The sequence below is a fragment of the Sceloporus occidentalis genome, unplaced genomic scaffold, assembly GCF_023333645.1.
Source record: "Sceloporus occidentalis isolate IW3139 unplaced genomic scaffold, rSceOcc1.0.p SCAF_1, whole genome shotgun sequence".
In the NCBI taxonomy this organism is placed as follows: Eukaryota; Metazoa; Chordata; class Lepidosauria; order Squamata; family Phrynosomatidae; genus Sceloporus; species Sceloporus occidentalis.
This window is the reverse complement of record NW_028316981.1, coordinates 182,574,783-182,592,835: the sequence shown is the minus strand read 5'-3', so window position 1 is coordinate 182,592,835 and position 18,053 is coordinate 182,574,783. Positions and strand designations below refer to the sequence as shown.

The 18,053-nt window shown below is 43.3% G+C and overlaps 1 protein-coding gene across 4 annotated transcripts in view; it reads right to left on the bottom strand.

Moving 5' to 3' along the window:
* The window catches only part of LOC149322981 (neural cell adhesion molecule L1-like), a 109,994-nt gene that overhangs the window by 48,935 nt on the left and 43,006 nt on the right, over positions 1-18,053 (bottom strand). For 3 of the 4 annotated variants that reach the window (XM_089485762.1, XM_089485770.1, XM_089485785.1), the window contains exons 3-8: positions 9,214-9,228; positions 8,349-8,454; positions 4,920-5,113; positions 2,479-2,601; positions 1,128-1,298; positions 91-202 (exon numbers count right to left, since the gene is read on the bottom strand). In XM_089485762.1, the coding sequence (XP_089341888.1) occupies positions 91-202; positions 1,128-1,298; positions 2,479-2,601; positions 4,920-5,113; positions 8,349-8,454; positions 9,214-9,228 (721 nt within the window). The remainder of the gene's footprint in view (positions 1-90; positions 203-1,127; positions 1,299-2,478; positions 2,602-4,919; positions 5,114-8,348; positions 8,455-9,213; positions 9,229-18,053) is intronic. The other variant, XM_089485778.1, reaches the window with a different exon arrangement.

Sequence of the window (18,053 nt, the reverse complement as noted above, 5' to 3'; positions counted from 1 at the left end):
TTCTTGATAGAAACAGATAGGACTGCACCGCCAGAGTCTTTCCCAGCAATATTGCCCTCTGTCAACAAATTATCCTCTCAAATAACTTACAGTCCAGCCACAATGCATTCCAAGACCAAGGACTCGCCCAGTTTTGCCACATAGGTACTGTGCTTCCTCTTTGGCACAATTAGAAATGGCTTCTTGTGTGATAAAGTGTTGGCTGTGGAAGAAAAAGAAGGGACAGTTACTAGACTGTTAGGAACCCAAAGTACCACCCACTTGTTGAATGCAACATGCTGGACCCTCAAAAATTGGAGGCATCTGCTGCTTGCACTCACAGACCTGTCTCAGGAGGGGTCAACGGTCCAAGCAGGGGGGGACAGAGATACTTCACCTCAAAATGGTCGATCACACATCCCACCACCAAAATTAATAGTTAGGACCATAAGTCACCAGTGGCTTGGGTGATACAGACTACAGAAGAAGCAATAAAACTCATATTTCCACCATAAAACATGAACCTGCAGCGTAGGAGATGGGCTAGCAGTCCTGCTTATTTTCTTTTCATGGACAGTCATCCTTATCTGAAGCATCGTCCCACCTGCCCACACCTGGAAGTCTCCAGATGTGTTGGACTACAATTCCTCTCATCCCCAGAAAGGAGATGCTTATGGGAGTTGTAAAGAAGAGAAGGTTAAGAGGTGACATGATAACCATGTTTAAATCTTTGAAAGGATGTCATATTGAGGATAAAGCAAGCTTGTTTTCTGCTGTTCCAGAGACTGGGACATGGAGCAATGGATGCAAACTACAGGAAAAGATATTAGACCTAAACACTAGGAAGAACTTCCTGACAATAAGAGCTATTTGACAGTGGAACATGTTGCCTCAGACTGTGATAAAGTCCCATGCTGGTGAACGGCTGCTTTAATCTTCCCACCCACTTATACACACACATTCTTTGTGTCCTACATTTACACAAAAGGGCAGCCAGAGTGAAGATGCAGGTTTACACAAATTCAGGATTCACACAAACTCGGGAAGTTACCCGGACTGGGTGGGTAGAAGGTAGAAATGTGGCTGGTGTATCCTTGTAATAAGCCACCACTTTTTCACCCTGCAAAGGTTGTGTCCAGAAGACTTACTGGTTGTGACTTTCAGCTCAATGGGCTCTTTCTGGATGATGATTCGGGGACCTTGGAAATGAGCATTGCATATGTAGTCAGGTTGGCTGTCCTTCATTTGCACGTTGGCGAAATAAAGATTCCCATCCTGGCCCATAGTGACTCGTTCATCCTGTGTGATGTGCTCAATCCCTGATGGAGGGGGGAAAGAATGGGGCAGAATAAAGAGAGGTGTGATATCACAGGACAAGGTTTTTCAATCCTGGCTCAGCAATAGACCCAGTCAGCATTACAAGAAAGAAAGCAGTTCTACCCCATTCTCTTCAAGCCAGTTAACTAATTTCACTATGGCAACTCTGATGGTGTGGACAGAGGAGCTCTGGTATTTCCTGCAGTGGTGGGATGGATAGGTAAATTGAGTTAAATTGCTACAGCAAAACCAATCGAACAGCAAAACTGTCCAAACAAACAGTTATTTGTAATTATTATTATTATTAATGGTATTTATACCCTGCTCTTCAGCCCTAAAGGCTATCAGAACAGCTTACAATTAATATTTTTAATTAGACAGTTCCCTGCCCTCAGGTTTACAATCTACAATTAATTACAATTAATTCCTTTATGTAACAGCTAAGATATAACTAAGTTACATTATGCTTCAAGGTAATAAAGGAGACCTTCATTCCTTTTCCTGTGCAACTCTAACTGATTTTTATTAGTTTCACCATTTCTGGGGTCGGGGGTGGGAGTTTAGTGTTTTATTATTTCAGTGTGTTTACACTTCAGTCTTCTGGTTTTTAAAAGTTACTTGAATTGTAACTAATTTAATTACTTTTGATTGCTGGGAGGTGATCAGGAGGAACAGTGAGAGATATACTGTAACTACCTTGCAAGGTAGTTGGAGGTTAGCTCTGTCTAACAATAGAGCAGGCCCTGCAGTTTGGAAACGATGGCATCTGAACCCACAGTGGTCAGTTCTAAGCAAAAACACCACAATAAATGGAATGAGCTAAATATCCTTGGATAAAAGTGCATCTGATCCCTAAGAAAGCACAACAGGGGTCTGCCTAACCAATGATCTATCACACCAGTGTCTGTATTCTAACTGATCTAGATGATGATTGAACCTGGGATCATATACATAGAGGGTATGCTACCATTAATCAACCTCTCCCCTCCCACTCACAAATCCAATCTGAACTAGAATCCAGGTCCCACCACTCCCTAAAAGGAAATCCTAAGCCACTCATCCAAAGTAGCAAGCTTACTATCAGCATTTCTGATTTGGTGCATCAGCATACTGTCACCTTTCCTTATATCTTCCATGATGACCATGGCTATAGACCTCCATAATAAGGTCAGTAATACTCACTGCTGTTGAGCCAGTAAATTTTTGGATGAACAGCACTGGTAGGTGGGTTGCAAGGTAAGATTGTGTGGGTTCCTTCTTCCACTGTAATGGGTGCCACCTTCTCTTTCGGCCACTGTGGAGAACCTGGAAAGCAAGAAAATTGGGGAGTAAAGGGAGACACTGGTGAACAAGGAGCATCAGATGAGGCAAATACCAAGGAAAGGATAGGGTTAAATGTATTTATTTATCAAAAAGAATACTGAGCATATTCATTACCTTCTAACAGGAACAAAATGTTGATCACAGTTGAATATGAAATGGAAAAAAAAAAATACGCTGAAGGAGCCTTAATCCCCCAACAATTATTATATGGTACAACAGAAGATGTACAGGGGAAGAGAAGGTTAAAGGGTGACCTGATGGCCATGTTTAAATATATGAAGGGATGTCATATGGATGATAGAGCAAGCTTGTTTTCTGTTGCTCCAGAGACTAGAACACAGAGCAATAGATTCAAGCTATAGGAAAAGCGATTCCATCTCCACGTTAAGAAGGATTTTCTGACGTTAAGAGCTGTAAAACAGTGGAACACAGTGCCTCAGTGTGTAGTTGGCTTTTTCGAAAATTTTTAAACAGAGGCTGGATGGCTATCTTTTAGAAGTGCTTTAATTGTGTATTCCTGGGTGGAAGGAGGTTGGACTTGATGCCTTTCGGATTATCTTCCAACTCCGTGACATGTGTATGACTGGGAAACCCTAATAATTCCACCCTATACTTCAATACTGGGTGCCTTATCCTTTTAATAGAGCTGATCACTTGAGACATTTTTAAAGCTATAATAGAGGTTGAGCCACCCTCCCCTGAATGCAGGGAGAAAATAGTGTTGGGTGACATATCCAAAGGATGCCGAGGAGTCACATATTCCATTAGCCACAAGCCTGCCTCCAAAAACTGTGGATGCAGAATCTGTGGATACGGAGGGCCGACTATAGTAAAGCAGGAGTAGGGAAATGATAAAGAAGTCACCATGGTGTGGTAGTTTGAATGTTGGGCCAGGACTCCAGGAGACTAGGGCCATAGGAACGCACTAGGTGATCTTGGGCAAATCACACTCTCTCTGCCTCAACGGAAGGCAATGGCAAACCTCCTCTGAATAAGGGAATCCTATGGGTTGCCATAAGTCAGAGTTGTCTAGTAGGCACCCAAGAGCAACAAGAGGCAGTGATGAGGTTCTGTATTATGCACAGGGCTCCAGATCTCATCATCCTGCACTACCATCTATGCTGGCGAGGGCTGATGGGAGTTGCACTCTGTGTCTGGAGGGACACAGTTCCCCATGCCTCCCTTAAAGGAAATGGAATGGGTTTTTACCACCTCATCTACCTTCTGTGAGCAATATGTTTCGGTCTGAAGTGAGCTTCCAGGACACTGTAGCTCACAGCTCACTCCTGAGACCAGAGTACTACTTCCCACAGTAGTATGAGGTGATAAAGGATAGAATGCTTTCTTTCTTTGGGGATGTTTAGCCAAGGTGCACATTAAAAGGAGGTTCCCATTACAGTCAGCCCTTCATATCCATGGATTATTTTTATTCATGGATTCAACTATCCACAGATCGAAAATATTCCATATAAATATAAATTCTCAAAAGCAAACCTTGATTTTATCACTCTGTAGAAGGAATACCATTTTATCATACAGATTTTGGTATCCACGGGGGTCCTGGAACCAAAGCCCAGTGGATACCAAGGGTCCACTGCCTTTTTTAAAAAAAATACAAAGGGGGATGCTACTAAAAACGAATAAAATACCAAACAGCACACATACTCCCCCTCTCTCCCCCCGAATCTTTTGTGGTATCTCCTTTCTTTGGTGGTTGCATTTAGGATCAATAGTGTGTCTCCTCTCTCCCATTTCTCCCCCCTTTCTCACAATAACCTTTTTTATTTTTTAGCTCCTTCCTTGGCAGCCAATGGAGGGGGGGGGATAGAGGCCAAGCCAGAAAGCAAGTGGGGAGGGGCTGATGGAGAAGACGGGCAATTACATCATCCTGACACCATGAAACCATGGTAACCATTGCCATGGAAACAAGAGCATCCAGATGCACTCCAGGGAGTCCAGGCAGGTAAAAGGAGTGTGTGTGTGTGTGTGCGTGTGTAAGAGCCAGGCCAGGGATAAGACATTTATTGCAATGGGGAGGAAGGGGAGAAATTTATTACCCAAATAGTGTGTATGAGAGAGAGAGAGAGAGAGAGAGAGAGAGAGAGAGAGAGAGAGAGAGCTGCAGTCATTTGTGGGGCACAGGAATAAGCAGCATCAGCAAAGGTTGCACAAGAATTATTATGATGGGTGTGTGCATGAGATCTAGTGAGATGTATATCTGAAGAGGGGATGAGAGGATGGGAACAAGACAGCATATGGGGGGAAGACCAAGGGGGCAACTGGAGGGTGGGGAAACTCACTCTCAGCAATGATCTGGCTCTCAGAGCTCATGGCAGTGCCCAGGGAATTGCTGGCATAGCACCGGTAAACCCCTTTGTACTTAGATGCCACGTTCCCGTTTGTGGTGATGACCAGGGTCCCCGAGTCTTTCCGTTGCATCATCCCTGGCACCTGGCTCGGATCAAACTCTTGCCCATCCTTGGTCCAGCGGAACCTGCCAAACGGAGAAGGAACAACAAAAGAAAGATGGGGCACAGCCTTTGAATAGAAGCTGGGCAAAGAAATCCACTTTCTGTCAAATCCTGGTTGAAGATTTACTTTGGGATTTTGGAAAGACACACACTGAGTGGAGCTGGGAATTGGTTCCTTGCCAGATTTGATCCAAAGGGTGGCACTGGCAGAGAGGCCAGATGGCAGTTTAAAGGAGCAGATCATGTACCAAATTTGGAACTCCATCCATGGAGCAGAAAAGTGGGATTCTCTCTTCTTAAGAGACTGGAACTTTTTTTAGAAACCAATATTTTGCTTGAAGCTTTTTTGGTAATACCTCATTACCCACTATTGAAAGAGTAACTTTTTAGTTACTTTCCAATTTTATTTTTTTGAAAAATACACCTAGGGATGGGTCATACCAAGTGACACTCTAAGGAGGGGTGACACCACTGCTCCCCAAGCATCTACCTTTTGGTAGAAATAGGATGTGGCAATCATCTGCATCCCTTTAAAATGCTGGAGAGATGGAGTGAGGCTTGGTGAGAAGAGAAAGGTGAGGCCCCAGGTTTTCTTAAAAAATTAAAATTTCTTTTTTTTAAAAAAAAAATCTTTTATACTTTGAATTTTTTCTTTAAAAACATCACACCTTACCAAATTTTCACTTTAGCCATATGAAACGACGTACATGTAAATACATTTAGGCTGTGTGTAATTTAAAGGTATAATTATTGTAATTTAAAGGTATAAATTTAATAAATTATAATTTTGCTAGTTGTTTGAGTCACAAATATTGCCATTACATTCAGTGATATGTGGGAATTATGATTTATGAGCAGCATGAGTACAAAAAAACATGACTAAGGAATGATAGAATCATAGAGTTGGAAGAGACCCCAAGGGCCATCCAGTGTAACCCCATTCTGCCATGCAGGAACTCCCAGTCAAATCATCCCCAACAGATGGCCATCCAGCCTCCATTTAAAGACCTCCAAGGAAGGAGACTCCACTACACTCCAAGGGAGTGTGTTCCACTGTCAAACAGCCCTTACTGTCAGGAAGTTCCTCCTAATGTTGGATTCTGTATGGTGTAGCACAGGAGGAGATCAATGGTAGGTGTTGACAGTCTGGCTACCATGTTTTGTATCAATTGGAGCTTCCAGACGTGGCACAAAGGTTGCCCTATGTAGAGCACATTGCAGAAATCAAGGTGAGAGGTTACTAGAACATGTACGATCGTTTCTAGGTCCCACTGCTCCAGGTAGGGGCGCAACCGGCATATCAGCCAAAGCTGATAACAGGCACTCCTGGCTGTCGCATCAATCTGAGAAGACAGTTGAAGCAACGAATCCAGGAGCAGGATTAATAGACTGTGATGCCCCAACACATCTTGTTTTAACTAGAAAAAAGATTTTTCCCCTCCCCCTTGAAGGTTTTAGAACCTGGAAATGGACTTTCTGAAGGGGAGGGGATGAGAATGGAACACAGTGGGTCCAAGAGGGGCGGCAGAAGAAGAGAAATTGGCTCCCGGACTCACCAAGGCAGACAGTTATTGCACGGTTGCTTCTACGTCCTCCTATTGCTCTTAGCTGGGTAATCATCATCTAATATTTTACCTCTGACAACTCATGAGGAATAGCAGCAGGTGGCCATATTCAGAAGCAAGCCTCACATGGTCTATCACTGCAGGAGTGGAACTGCGCCAAATACCCCACCCCAACGTAGTGAGTGTTGACCCAGCCCTGCCTTTCAGCATCAGCGCATACAGCTCAAACATCTGCAGGGCTGTTTATACCCCAAAGAAAGATCTCTAGTGGTTTGTCTTCTGCAAAGATCCAAAGCCTTCCATCTCCATGTGGCTGTCTGCGTGGGTATCCTGCTGAGCCATCCAGCATGTCTACCACTATTGCTCTGAGGTCAGAATGAGGTGCCCACAGCCATGTAATTGCTGCTGGGCACCCCATTCTGACCTTAGAAACAAGCAGCCCATGGTGGCAGTGGACATGCTGGGCAACACAGCAAGACACCAGTGCAGACAGCCACCCCAGTGCAGGATTGAAGGGCTAGGCAACAGGGGGAGATTGGGGAAACCCCGGGGCCAGGATACTTTGGGCTAGTTTGCAAACAAAGAGGTAGATCAGTAGTTCCCAGACTTCGGTCCTCTAGATGTTTTGGACTACAGCTTCCAGAATTCCCAATTGTTGGATTGATGGGGCTACTGGAAACTACAGTCCAAAAAATCTGGAGGACCAAAGTTTGGGAATCACTGTGGTAGATGGATAGCCATGAAAGCTTATGTTAAAATAAACCAATCTCAAAGATGTTGTTTGATTCCTTCATTTCAATCCCCCTTTCACTTTATGTGCAAAAATGGTAACTTTTTCAAGTTCTGGGTAGTTCCTATTCTAACATGTCCCAAGAATAACTATTTTGCAGAGCAAAGGATTGCATGGCCTCCAGTTTCAATTGTAGGGGATGTGCCTGAGGACCAAAGTAAACTGGACCTGGAAAATTAGTTACTTCCTGATATCCAGTGATGTTGCCAGGGTTGGCATCACCCAGTGCAATAACCCATGGCTGCCCATTGACCTCATCCCATACCACACCATACAGAATCCTTAGTAATGTTTTTAGTACTGATGTTACGCATAAATCGTAATTCCTGTATATCACTGAATGTAATGGTAATAGTTGTGGCATAAAGAACTAGCAAAATTAAAATTACACCTTTAGCATTATACCTTTTAAATTACAATATCATACAGTCAGCTCTGACAAAAGTACCACCCCTGCTCCCAGGATTCCCTAGACTGCAACCATGGCAATTAAAGTGCAATCAGAGCCCTATAATTCTGTCATGTGAATGAGCCCCTGGACTGCAGAAAGATGTGGACCATTTCTCTCCATGCACTGTTTCCTGATCTAGCCCCACTACTACAACAATTGGTATCTAATGCTTGTGTTTCCTTTAGCTACTTTTTAACACTGGAGATGAGCAAGGGAGAGGTGAGTCAGTGGAGGATTGCTCTCACTCTGGCCCTTAATTGTTAGATGTTCAGAAAATGCTACCTTCAAGAGCCTGTGGAAGAAATTAGACAAGAAGGAAAAAGGAATAGAAGTTGAATTTTGCAACTTCCAGAACTCTATACTGGCTGCAGAATTCTGGGAGCTGCAGTCCAAAAGAGATAATGCTTCCAAGCTGTGAGGTAAGGATGCAATGCCTTCTTTTTCATACTCACTCCACTGGGGGGTTCCCACTGGCCTCACATTTCAGAGTCACCTCATCAGTGGGAAATACAACAATCTCCTTCTCAGGCTGCTCTTGGAATTCAGGTGGCTGAAGCACTGGGAAACAGAGAAACAAGCAAGAGGGTTAACAGGTAGTGAAAGATTCACGTTTTTCCACCCATCCTTGATGACCACACGTTTCCTTGGGAAGACTGTGTCACAGACTTTTCCAACCTGCCATCCCACTCCCAGATGTGTTGGACCACAATTCCCATCCCATCCAGACAGTAAGGATGAAACAGACTGTCATTCCAGGTGTGCTGGATCACAGTTCTCATCCCATCCAGACCGTAAGGATGAAACAGACTGCAGTTCCACACATCTGGGGTGGGAGGCTGATAAAGTTTTCCCTAATAGCTTTTTACCTTGCAGAAGTCCATGATAAGAACTCAGAGCTTGAGAAAGTTGCTTTTTGGATGACAAAAATGGTAACGTTTGCTGGAGAATTCTAGGGGCTATACTTCTCCCCCCAAAAGTAAAATTCCCAAGCTCTGTAGTGACTATGCCATAGATATTCAGAACTATGAAAGCATGTCCGCTCCCAAATGAGGCCCTTGCCAACCTCTTTCCCCTTTTCATTCTCCCGTCTTGGGTGATCAAATGCAGCTGTGACCATAGTTCTTCTGCTCTTAATCACTGCGCAGAAGAGAGCAATTCACAGCAAAATTAAGAGTCACTTCATTCAAATTCCACAACACCTTCTGAAATTCCCTCTCCTGCCCAAAGATTAAATGTGCAGGAGTCTTGTCCTCTTTCGCATTTGGCCTCCCTACATTGAATCCAGCCTCACCCTCACCCATTTCATGAAAAACTCACGGGCTGTCCGGTTATCTGCACCAGCAAGGAAGCAAGGGAGAAAAAAGAGAAAAGAAAGAGAAGCATTTGTTATTAATTTTTCCATCCTTTCACTCCTGCTCAGCATGGAAATAAAAACATGCATTTGGGACATGCTGGATTTCTGAGTGTGAGTCTGTGTAATACACAACCAGAGGACAGAGAGACTTAATTAACAAGAGTGAGGAAGAAATCCTGAGCATGCAAAGATAGCATTTGGTACAGAACACACACATGTGCGAAAATCAGATGTCAGTCAGCAATGTAAGCAAACATCTGTAGAGAGGCAGTGGGGGTAAGGCAAAATAATGGCATTGTCGCCTCAAACAGGAATTCAGTCCCCTCGCAAATTAAATTATTCTTCACTCCCCAAATTTCTAGTATTGTAATAACTTCAAATTTCAGTTGAACATTTAGAAATACAGTTTAGGGATCCTAAGAAAGGGGGCAGGTGAAGGGACCAAAGAAATGCAAACAGAGCAAACAGGATATTTCTAGAGTGAACCATTTTCAGTATCTCTCTCTCTGCAGTGCAATAAATTTGGGGGAATTTCTGAAAGAAAATCTCATGGGGGACAGAATTCTTACTTGGGGACCAAGCTCTCATTTCAGACCCCCTCTCCATGGTGACAGCCCTGGGGACAACCAGATGTCAGCATGCAGCAGGTGAGGTTGCAACAATTATGTGTGGTCTTACTGGAAAGTGATTTGTATGAAAAGCTAATGGAATGAGCCCATCCGTAACCTGAGCAGTGGTAAGACCGGGAGCACCCTTGTACTCATTGCTCAGTTATGGAGGGCTTCAGCATATCAGTATTCAGTCTTAAAAATAAGAGGATGAGAGTTCAATGCAAAAGAGCGCTGAAGCAACCACAGTGCAAGTACATCACAGCGTGTATCTATACTGTAGAAATAATGCGGTTTGTCACCCGTGTGCTGTAGGTTCATCCTATGGAATCCTGGGCTGATTAGTTTTATTACAAAGTTTTTTAGCCATCTCTGCCCAAGAGTGCTGGTGTCTCACAAAACCACAAATCTCAGGATTCTGTAGGATGGCACCATGGCAAAGTGGGTTTAAACTGCATTATTTCTACAGTGAAGATGCACCCACATTGTGGATGAGTGGGAATCTGCATATCAGAGCAAGACAGCTGTGGAAAATGCATGTGGCAAAATGGACAGGCTGGAAGATGCAAAGTATAAAGTGAGGAAAAGGCCTTCTCTATGTTTTGCATCGATTGTCTGCTCATGGTGAGCAACAGTTGTTCTGTTTGGCTGTTTTGGTTCTCAAACCACACCCAGCTACTGAGATGAAACCAGTGCTTTGTTTTGTTTCTTATTCTGGTATAGTTGGAAAAGATGTCTGGAAAACAACAAATTTAGGAGAACCAGACTGACACGGTTGTTAGTCTGGCATTGCCTGTGTTCTTGATCCTGTACTCCTCATGGCATTCTTCTCAGATTACAAAGACACTCTGCACATTCTCTCCTCCAAAGGACATCAACAGCAGGCATAGGAAATGTGTAGATCTCCAGATCTTGTTAGAGTTCAGCTCTTATGATTTCCCAGCGACCATGCCAGAGGGCCAAAAATGGCTCACCTTTGGTCTATGGCAAGGTGGGGAAAGTGCTACCCTGGGAACATGTGTGGACCCCAGGCTGTTTCTGTGGCCTCCAACATTCACTGGGATTCCCTAGGACTGGTTGTTATTGTTTTTTTTTTCCTGAGGGGGAAAGGATGAATTGCCTTTCCTGGAAGATTCCACGAGCAGCAGTTCCTCTTTTAAATAGGTCACAGCTTCCACTATTTAATATTTTAAAATGCAATAAAAATGAAAAATAAAAGCCAGAAGTGGACTTCTAGCTACTTCTGCTTTGGGTTTGTTGTTTTATTTTTGCGCAAATCCAGTTGGGCCCCAGTTCTGTCAAATTTGCCCATCCTTGTTCTGTAATGTCTGACAACAGCCCTGCAGGGTTCCAGATAGGGGTGGAGTTGGTGGGGTCTTTCTAAGTCCTATTTGAAGATCGCAGGTTGTAAATTTAGGATGTTCATTACAGAAAGCAGGTGCCCTACCCTAAGCTGCAGCCCTTGGCCTTTGTTTCTCCAATGCTAGAACCAGCAGCAGTTAGTTGCACAGTCGCCTGCACAGCTACCATCTGGGCTTCTGGTGGATGCCTGCCACAAAAGATATTTGCCTCCCCCATGAGCAATGATTCTGTGCTCCAGGACCAATCTGGGGGTGCAGGTAGTGGGAGAGCTGTGGCAATAACTCAGGTTATCCATGGACTGGGTCAACAAAATAGATGGCCTAAGCTGCTCATTTAACAGCAACCTGATGTGCAGAATGCAATATTTTCTGCAGCTGGAAGATAAGCCTTGTTGTCTTGTGAATGCCAGCAGAACAAGCTATTGTTAAAATGCACAGTTACAGAAGAGGGTTGAACACCTGGCAGCCTTGCTGTGTGCACATTTCCTCTGCTGAGCAAGCAGTTTTTGAAATTCAGAGTTATAGGAGATGACTGAGCAGCTGAAAGTTTTACTGGGGATCTACTTTAGGTGGAGAGAAATTATTACTTTAGGTGGAGAGAAAGGATCTCCATACACGTGAAGTAGAGGATCCTCACACCATGCCATGGATCACACCATGACTGTGGCTAACTTTCTGGCTGCTCACTCTGCAACCCCCTTAATAGAAGCTGAATTGATTTTTTTTGGGGGGAAACTGCATCTGGTTGAGTCAATGACAGGTTGGAACAAGGCTCCAGTCCAATTAGGGGAAGGAAAAAAGTCTCCTGGGAATCCACCTGACTGCTCATCCAGACATAAGGGGAAGAGACAGATACACAGACATGAAGAGATGGGTCACCAAGAAGGCACATAGGTGGAAGGGTGAGGCCTGAAAGGCCTATGGTGAGAAAGAGCTCATATCCACTGGTGAAATGGAGCAAACAAAGCAAACAAACTGAAACATGACTCGAGAGCAAAAGATGATGACAGGAAGACCACAAAATAATGTAGTGTATGTGCCTTCAAATCACTTGTCCATTTATGTTTACCCAACCAATTTTATAGGGTTGTCTTCAGCAAGGAATACTCAGAGGTAGTTTTGCTGGTTCCTTTCTCTGAAATATAGCCTACCACACCTGGTCTTCCCTAGCAGACCTCCATCCAAGTATTAACCAGGGATAACCCTGGTTAGTTATAAAGATCAGATGGGATCTGATGCCTTCAGGTTACTCAGGTGGACATGGAGGTAAAAAAAGAAAAAGGGAAAGGGAATTCTTTACATTGTTAGAAATTCTAATGATAATCATCATCTGCTTAGACTTGGTAGTGATTTTGATTGAATACTAGAAAGGACTAAGAAGCAGAACTCAAGCAGAAGTTATATCACATCTATTGCCAACAGTTTAATTTTTTAATAGTATTATGTTACTTTGGAATGAATCGCCTTGAAGAATTATGAAGTTACTATATTAAAATTATTGCAAATTTGGACAAACGATTATGTAGTTTATGGCTGCAACCCTAAAGATCTTTTCAAGGGACCAAGCTGCTCTTAACTCAATGGGACTTACTTCTGATTCATGCTGCTTGAAACTCTTCTTTATACAGATCCAAATATTCAAAATTTGTAAACCTCAATAAACAATATGAAGATGCAGAGAGATTCACAAACAAAAACTTCTGAGCCTTCTATTTGGTTAAAAAGGAAAGAATCACTCTCTTTTTCCCTTCTGAGGCTGCATCTGCCCTGCAGAAATAATCCAGTTTGACAACACCTTGCCATGACTCAATGCTATGGAATTCCAGGAACTGTAGTTTTGTTAGACCTTTAGCCTTCTCTATCAGAGAGCTCTGGTGCCACAGCAAACTACAGTTCCCATAAGTTCATAGCATTGAACCATGGCAGATAAAGTGGTGCCAATTGGATTATTTTTGCAGTGCAGATGCAGACTGAGATGGTTATTTGACTATGTGCAATGCTGGTCGTAATTTGAAACTCAGTGACTTTCTATATACTCATGAAAACTCAATTAAGCATTATGGAGATCAATAGCATTTTGACAAATTTGGCCTCATCGAACACAGCCTATTTGCATGTTTTGTTCTGAACCTAATATGCATGGGTTTATGAGTTTGGAATATTGTAATGTCAAACAGAGTTGTAAAAAGAATTGAACAACTGGTCTGTTTAGCCCTAAATTATTTCGAGTTACTGGGGAAAGCACTCAATTGGGAAAAGCACTAGACTGAACCTAGTTCAAATCAGGTCTATCTGTAACCACGGAACTGGTCCTTAGTCATTTATTGTTTTCTTTACTAGCCATTTATTATTTTCTTTACTAGGAGTAGAATGCCTGATCTAAATCAAAGTATGCAGGAAGGGTTTAAGTCATTTTAATCGGGGGTCATCCCACCATGGATTGTGTCTCCTCATGGGGCATCCTATTTGCCATAGGATAGTAGGTGCCACTGGCACCAAAAGCAGCTTTTCTCCTGGGGCAAACAAGAGCCCCAGGGAGAGTAGAATCAAATTAGGACCAGAGTAGAGGCAGAAGTCTAATAGACTAATGGTTGAGCACATTTGGCATGCAAACGAAACCAGGTTCAGTGTAACAACATCTAGAGAGCTGTATTTATAGCATGATAGATATAGACAATACTAGATTAAATCAGAGGTGGAGAATACCTTGCCTTGCAGATACTGCTGGACTTCAAGCTAAATCATCCTTCACTGGTTGCAGTCCTCTATGCTCATCATAGCATAGTAGGTCCACATGTGGACCCTATGCTAGACTGAGCCATGTATCACTCCCTTCAACTTATTGAATAGCCTCTGAAATTCTTCACACAGCCATTCCCTGCTTCATGGGAAATGGGCAGGATTACCGAACATGTGGCTATGTCCCTCTGCCCACACGTGAGATGTTTACAGTGGCACTGAGAACTTCGGAGGGCCCCAGCAGATCTCAGCAATGATGTCAACATTGCATGTCTGGCTATGGGGAGATTCTTTTATGGATTCATATCTGCTCATGAAGCAGAGAATGTCCATGTGGAGGACATCAGAGGCTGTTCAACAAGTCAGGCTAGGCATCTGGGCACTGTGGAGGCAGAAAGGGAATACAACCCCTGGAGCACACAAAGTAGGACATATGCACAGGTAAGGGGAACTTGTGAATGAGCATGTCCTTAACAGAATGCCACCCACTGTTGCCTATCCTGGCTACAGACTGATGGGAGTTGCAGTCCACCAGTATCTGCTGAACACTGGGTCAGATGGATCAATGGTATGGTATACGGGAGCTGCCTATGATTCTCTTAGCTCATGCCATGGTGTCAAGCCAGATCACACTCCCTACATGTTGCTATTTACGAAAGAAAAAAGAAAAAAAACAGGTTTATTAGAGATAATCAGGTGATCAGTGTCACTTCTGATTTGGTTCTTGGGCAGACGTATTTCCCAGATCCCATTAAACTACAAAATTTGGCAGGATGAAACCCGGACCCTTGCTGCGTCTGTGTCTCCAGGGATGGCTTATGCTTTGTTATTCCTACAGGTGAATGAACATTTCACCTTTTGTCCTCTCACCTTATATTTTACTGAGTACTGACCAAGGTAAAGACAGCACTTCATCAAATGAAATGATCAAGAGTTGATGCAGAATATCTTTTTTTATTTTATTTTAAAAATTTAAGTAATTCAGAACCCACACAGACAGGCCAAAATAAAGCTGCTTTGGGTCACTTTGGAGGTATGCTGTTTAACTGACACACGCATCTTAAGAGGTCAGAAGCTGCGCCAAAGCTACGCTGCACTTCTTAGGACTAGAGCGTGGCTTTGGCGTGGCTTCCGACCTCTTAGGATACATGCATCATTTAAACAGCATACCTTCAAAGTGACCTGAAGCAGCTTTATTTTGGCCTGTCTGTTCGGGCCCAAAGTCACTGCTCACTTTTGCTGCACTTTTAATTAGTTTGAAGGCAATGCTGCTGTGCCTCTTCTATTTTGATTCTTTTGCACAATCAGTAACAAATTATGGCCCAAATTCTGTTAGGGATGTAAGCACACATAATGGTACCGTATGTATGTGTATACCCTCTGTTGGATGTTGCAGGACTTAGTATTTCCTTCATTCCTCTGCAGCACCCAAGAACCCACCCCACAACATACTGTAAATCCCCAATGCCACCCTGCTAAGCCAATCCATGCTTCATGGCAAGCAGCAGGCCCTACAAGATGGCTTTGGTGCACATCTCCAAAACTAGATGAAAAATGATGACATCGGTATTAAGTTCCACATGCTCCTCCAGTGTCTCAGTATTGCTGTAATCACTGTGTGTCTGGCTATGGGAGAGGCAAAAAGTAGGACCAGGGGGCACATGCAGGTGGCATTTTCTGCCCTCCAATATACATTTTATTTTATCTTACGTATTTTTATCTTATTTTTATTCTATTCATTTTTGGCTCTTGATGTTTGGATGGACACCCATCTGATCCTATGCACAGAAATCGCCCTTTCTATATGGAGCCTTTTATATACCTGGTAACAAAGTTTTCTTTTGTTTTGTTTGGGGACTGGGGTTGTTTTTATCTGAATCTATGAGGTTTAACTATTCTACAGTGCTTCTATGGAAGGCTGGTTTAGAAAACATATCCCTTTCTATTTTTCTTTTTTCTTTTCTGGTTTTATGCCGTGGCATGTCAGGCTTTTAGTGCTGTTTTTCTGTGTAGGATTTAATTGCATTTCAGACTGGTTTTAATGGTAAATCGTATTCAATAGTAGTGAGCTGCCTTGAAGGCAGAAAAGCCGTGCAGAAATTAATTAAGCAATTAAGAAGAAGGGAGTCGCAAAGACTTTCTCCTCCCCCACAAAGGGTGCCAGACTTCCTCCGACAGCAGTCCCAAGGGAACCAGCTTAGAGGAGATGAAGCCTGAACATCCATCTAGATCTGTGATCGCCAACTGTGGAAGACTATGGGTCCTTTCCCTAGGAGACCTTGGAGGGGCGCACCTGCTTTTGCAAAGAAAGAAAGAGTGCATCTGGGATCATTCTGGAGCAATGACCCTGGGGGCCACAAAAACATCCATGGTATCCACATGTATGGCACATAGTCTCCATGAGTGGTTAGTGTATGTTTTTCTTTAAAGCCAGCTGCATGAGAGGCTGATATTCCTGGAAGAAAATGTGAGATGGAGGGGGAAATCTCTGATTAATCTCTTCCCTTTTTGGTGCTCAGTCAAAATCCTGCCCCTTTCTGCTCTTTTACTCCATAGCCTGTAAAGCCTTTTGCTTCTTCTCAGTTAAAAGCTAAGAAGTTATTGTTCATACATTTCCACACATTGTCTAGTCTGGCTGGGTCACAAATCAGGATGGCCCTAGCTCCAAACTGGTGCATTCAAAATATTATAGACTACAAATATTATTGTTTACACACACAGAGAGCAAACATGCTGCCAGAGGCTAGCAATGATGGGATCCGTTATCCAACACATTTGTGGTGCGGGACTTTGGAAGAGTGCTGCAGGGCAAAGAATTCACCCTGCTGTAGGTGGTTCTTGTGTCCCTTCAAGAAATTTCTGGCTTATGGTGACCCTAAGGCCATGGGGTTTTCATAGCAAGCTTCTTTAGAGGGAATTTGCCATTGCCATTCTCTACGGCTGAGACAATGTGACTTGCCCAAGGTCACCCATTAGGTTTACATTCAGATGAATGAGACAGCATTCAAACTCAGCTTGACATTTATGCTTTCCTGCCAAAAAATAAGACAAAAATGCAAGCAAGAGCTTGCCTGCTGGAATGGGACAATGAGAGTTGTAGTCTAGCTCACATGGAGGGTGTCAGGTTGCCAAAAGCTCTCCCTGATAATGACATCACCGTAAAAGGTATCATGAGTCCCCAGTGACTGAGGCCTACACAAGCTTTCCTCCTTCTATTTCTTCTCTTTTTCAAACTGTGCTCTTCAGCTCCTGAATGCTCATATCCCACCGTTTTTCTTTTTGAATTGCCACCTCCCATTCCTTGTTGCAAAGCTAATCTTGCCTTATTCTTCTCTTTAATTATATGAGGGAAAGAATAGTCCTTTGTATGGCTTGCAAACTGCTCAAAGAAAGCAGCATTACATAAAAGAACCTATTTTTCCTGGAAAGGTCTAGCACATATTTAGCACTAAGGCCACAACCCGGAGGAAGAGGGAGGTCGGGATTCTGCTTTGAATAAAAGCAAGTCAGCACATCCTGGAAAACGACACTCTTAGGGCATAGAAGGAATTGGGTAAAGAGGTCTCAGGAACACATGCAGCTTCTGAACAGAAGTTACTTTTCTGTCGCTAATGGAGTGGAAATTTTATTGCTCTTTGTCCCTAGTCCTCACATGGCCAATAAGGGCCTCTGCTTGCATTGAGATCCCTCAATACCCCTGACAACATCTCAGTCAGAATGTAAGCCAGTGATTCTAACATCATCACAATTTTTCTCCTGTATGACTTTTAACATCGTTGCCCGGTGAAGAAGCCAATGGAGTTTCAAAAGCTTGCATGCTGTGTTTTATGCATTGAGTAAAGGTATAGCTATTTGAGGTCTCCTTGAGGAGACTCAGCAGCTCCAACGTACTAGTGAGGGGCAAGCCAACCGGGGAAACAAATTACAAAGCCTGTCAGCTTAACGTCTATCCCTGTGAAGTTGTCAGTTGTACTGAGGAAACAATTGATTTGTAAAGCATGCAAAGAATCCAACATGGATTTGAGAGGAATAAATCATGCGAAGACAAAAAAAAAAAATTCCCGTCTTTGACAAATGCTCATTTCATGGACAAGA